Raw genomic sequence first — 2,500 nt, 5'->3', positions numbered from 1 at the left:
ATCCGCTGACCGCTCTGTCATTTTACGTGGCCGACCACTTCGTGGCTGAGTTGCTGTCGTTCCCAATCACTTCCACTTTGTTATAATCCCACTGACAGTGGACTGTGGAATATTTAGTAGTGAGGAAATTTCACGACTGGACTTGCTGCCCAGGTGGCGTCCGATCACGGTACCACGCTGGAATTCACTGAGCTCCTGAGAGCGACCCATTCTTTCACTAATGTCTGTAGAAGCAGTCTGCAGGCCTAGGGGCTCGGCTTTATACACCTGTGGCCATGGAAGTGACTGGAACACCTGGATTCAGTGATTTGGATGGGTGAGTGAATACTTTTGGAAGTATAGTGTATGATACACAGTGAGGTGGAAACAAGTTTTTTTTTCTTTTTTTTTTCATACATCCAGTGTGCAGATCTATTATTGTTCATTTATTTTATTGATAATTTCTTTTAGTTTATTTTGTTAGGTGAACATCCCCTCGGTCTGTACTTTAGCCATGTCACATGTTCGGGTTCTGCAGGAAAACGTTATTAAAGATAATGAACCAATTCTGCCGAAGTTCCTGTCCTCTTGTATGGCTGTAACACGACATACTGCTTTTCAAAAGGGCAAAAGTCTTTCTTTAGCATCAAATTACAGCAAACGAATGCCGTTTATCTCCGTTACCTGCAACAAATCCGTCAGGTGTCGTTTTTTCCGGCTTTGGACTGTCTTACATGGTGACAGCGGCGTTTCTGGGCTTGGGGCTGTTAGCAGGTTGGCGAGGTCTAAACGTGTTTGTTGTGCTTGTGTATCAGTAGTAAAGGAAAAGAGAGAGAGAGAGAGAGAGACGATGAAGAGAAGAGCAGCGGCGTGAATCAGAGGAATGCTTGTCTACGAGTCCCAGGCGTGATGAGTCGATCGCAGAGCGGTTCTGCAGGGCAGGACTTTGTATTATTCCAGCGGCTGTTGATTAGCGTGACTTGGGGGGCGGGGGGGGGGGGGGGGGGATTTGCTGGGGGGGTATGCGGCGGAGACCCTCTGAGAGCACAGACATGATGACTAATAACAGAGGAGAAGATCTGCTGCGTTTCAGTGATGCAGAACCTCCTCCCTGCCTGCCGTCACAGCACACGCCGAGAGAGAGAGAGAGAGAGAGAGAGAGAGAGAGAGAGAGAGTGAGAGTGTGTGTGACACAGCATTAGAGGCTGGGAGAGACAGAGCGTGACAGAAAACAAAAGGGAAAGAGGGAGAGAGAGATGGCATTAGAACCTGGGAGAGGAACAGCGTGACCAAAAATGAGAGAGAGAGAGAAAATGATACGGTGATGGAAGCTAAGGAGAGAGAGAGAGAGGGAGGGAGAGAGAGAGAGTGCAGGAGAAAAAGAATGATACAATAGAATCTACGGTAGAGAGAGAGAGAGAGAGAGAGAGAGCACTGTAGAACCTGGGGAGAGAGCATAAACAGCAGAGAAAGGGGAGAGAGAGTAATAGAGGACAGGAGAGAGAAAGCCGGAGAGAGTGATACAGCAATAGAAGCTGAAAGAGGGAGGGAGGAAAAGAGAGAGAGAGAGGCATTAACATAAGCTAGGAAAGAGAGCGCGAGAGAAAAGAGATGAAAATGAAAGGGAGTAAAAGAGACAATGCAAAAGAGAGTGATGCAGCAGGGGAAGCTGAAAGAGTGAGAGAGGGATAGACAGCTGTAGAAGCCGAGAGAGAGAGAGAGACGGTGAGTGAGCAAAAGAAGAGAACGATACAGCAGAAGCTGAAAGAGTGAGGGAACAAAAACGAGTCGGGGGAGAGAGAGAGCGCAGTAGAAGCTGAGAAAGGACAAGAAGAGAATGATGCAGCAGTATAAGCTAAGAGGGAGAGAGAGAAAGTGAGTGAGCGTGAGCAGGAAGAACAGAGATACAGTGAACGACAGCGATAAAGTGAGCCAGAAACAGGAGGAAAAAGGAGAGAGAGTGAGTGTGAGCACGAAAAACGAAGATACGGAGTGACCATGAGCCATTTGAAGGAGCAAAGACAGTAGAGCGAGAGAGAGGCAGAAGAGAGGCGGAGAGAAGGTGATAAAAGCCAAATGAACGAGAGAGAGAAATCTGGGAGAGAGAGGCTGTGATAAAAGCAGGAGAGAGAGGCTGTGATAAAAGCAGGAGAGAGAGGCTGTGATAAAAGCAGGAGAGAGAGGGAGAGCGAGCGAGCTGGGGTGTGTCCAGCCTTCGGCGCTGTTCCTCACGCTCTGTCCTCCGGCCCTTCCTGTGTCCGGCCGGCCGGTGAGGGTCCGTACAGAGCGGTCCGTGATGGAGGATTGGGCTAAAACGCTGACGTCTAGATGAATCTACAGCACTGCAGCGTTCATGGTGAGTGCCTGAGCTTCTTTAGCTGCTGCTTTATGGACACACCTGCAGTAACCACGTGCGCTAATTAGACCAAATGAATAAATCAATAAAAAAGTCAGATGTCCGATCTGAATGAATCCGATCAGTTCACCGTGAAGCCGTGTTCAGCCGAGTCTCCACAAGGGG

At 48.7% G+C, this 2,500-nt stretch overlaps 1 protein-coding gene across 6 annotated transcripts in view; it reads left to right on the top strand.

The window, feature by feature from the left end:
* The window catches only part of tbc1d14 (TBC1 domain family, member 14), a 69,053-nt gene that overhangs the window by 21,001 nt on the left and 45,552 nt on the right, over nucleotides 1–2,500 (top strand). Inside the window, exon 1 of one of the 6 annotated variants that reach the window (XM_037547314.1) lies at nucleotides 1,159–2,335. The exons of the other annotated variants lie outside the window; for them this stretch is intronic. Coding sequence (XP_037403211.1) covers nucleotides 2,333–2,335 — 3 coding nt within the window. The 5' untranslated portion in view covers nucleotides 1,159–2,332. Of the gene's footprint in view, nucleotides 1–1,158; nucleotides 2,336–2,500 lie in introns of those variants that run through there. 6 annotated transcript variants of the gene reach the window in all.

This window comes from Pygocentrus nattereri, chromosome 2, assembly GCF_015220715.1.
Source record: "Pygocentrus nattereri isolate fPygNat1 chromosome 2, fPygNat1.pri, whole genome shotgun sequence".
In the NCBI taxonomy this organism is placed as follows: domain Eukaryota; kingdom Metazoa; phylum Chordata; class Actinopteri; order Characiformes; family Serrasalmidae; genus Pygocentrus; species Pygocentrus nattereri.
The sequence above is the reverse complement of the archived record's forward strand: the minus strand, read 5'-3'. Positions and strand labels throughout refer to the sequence as shown.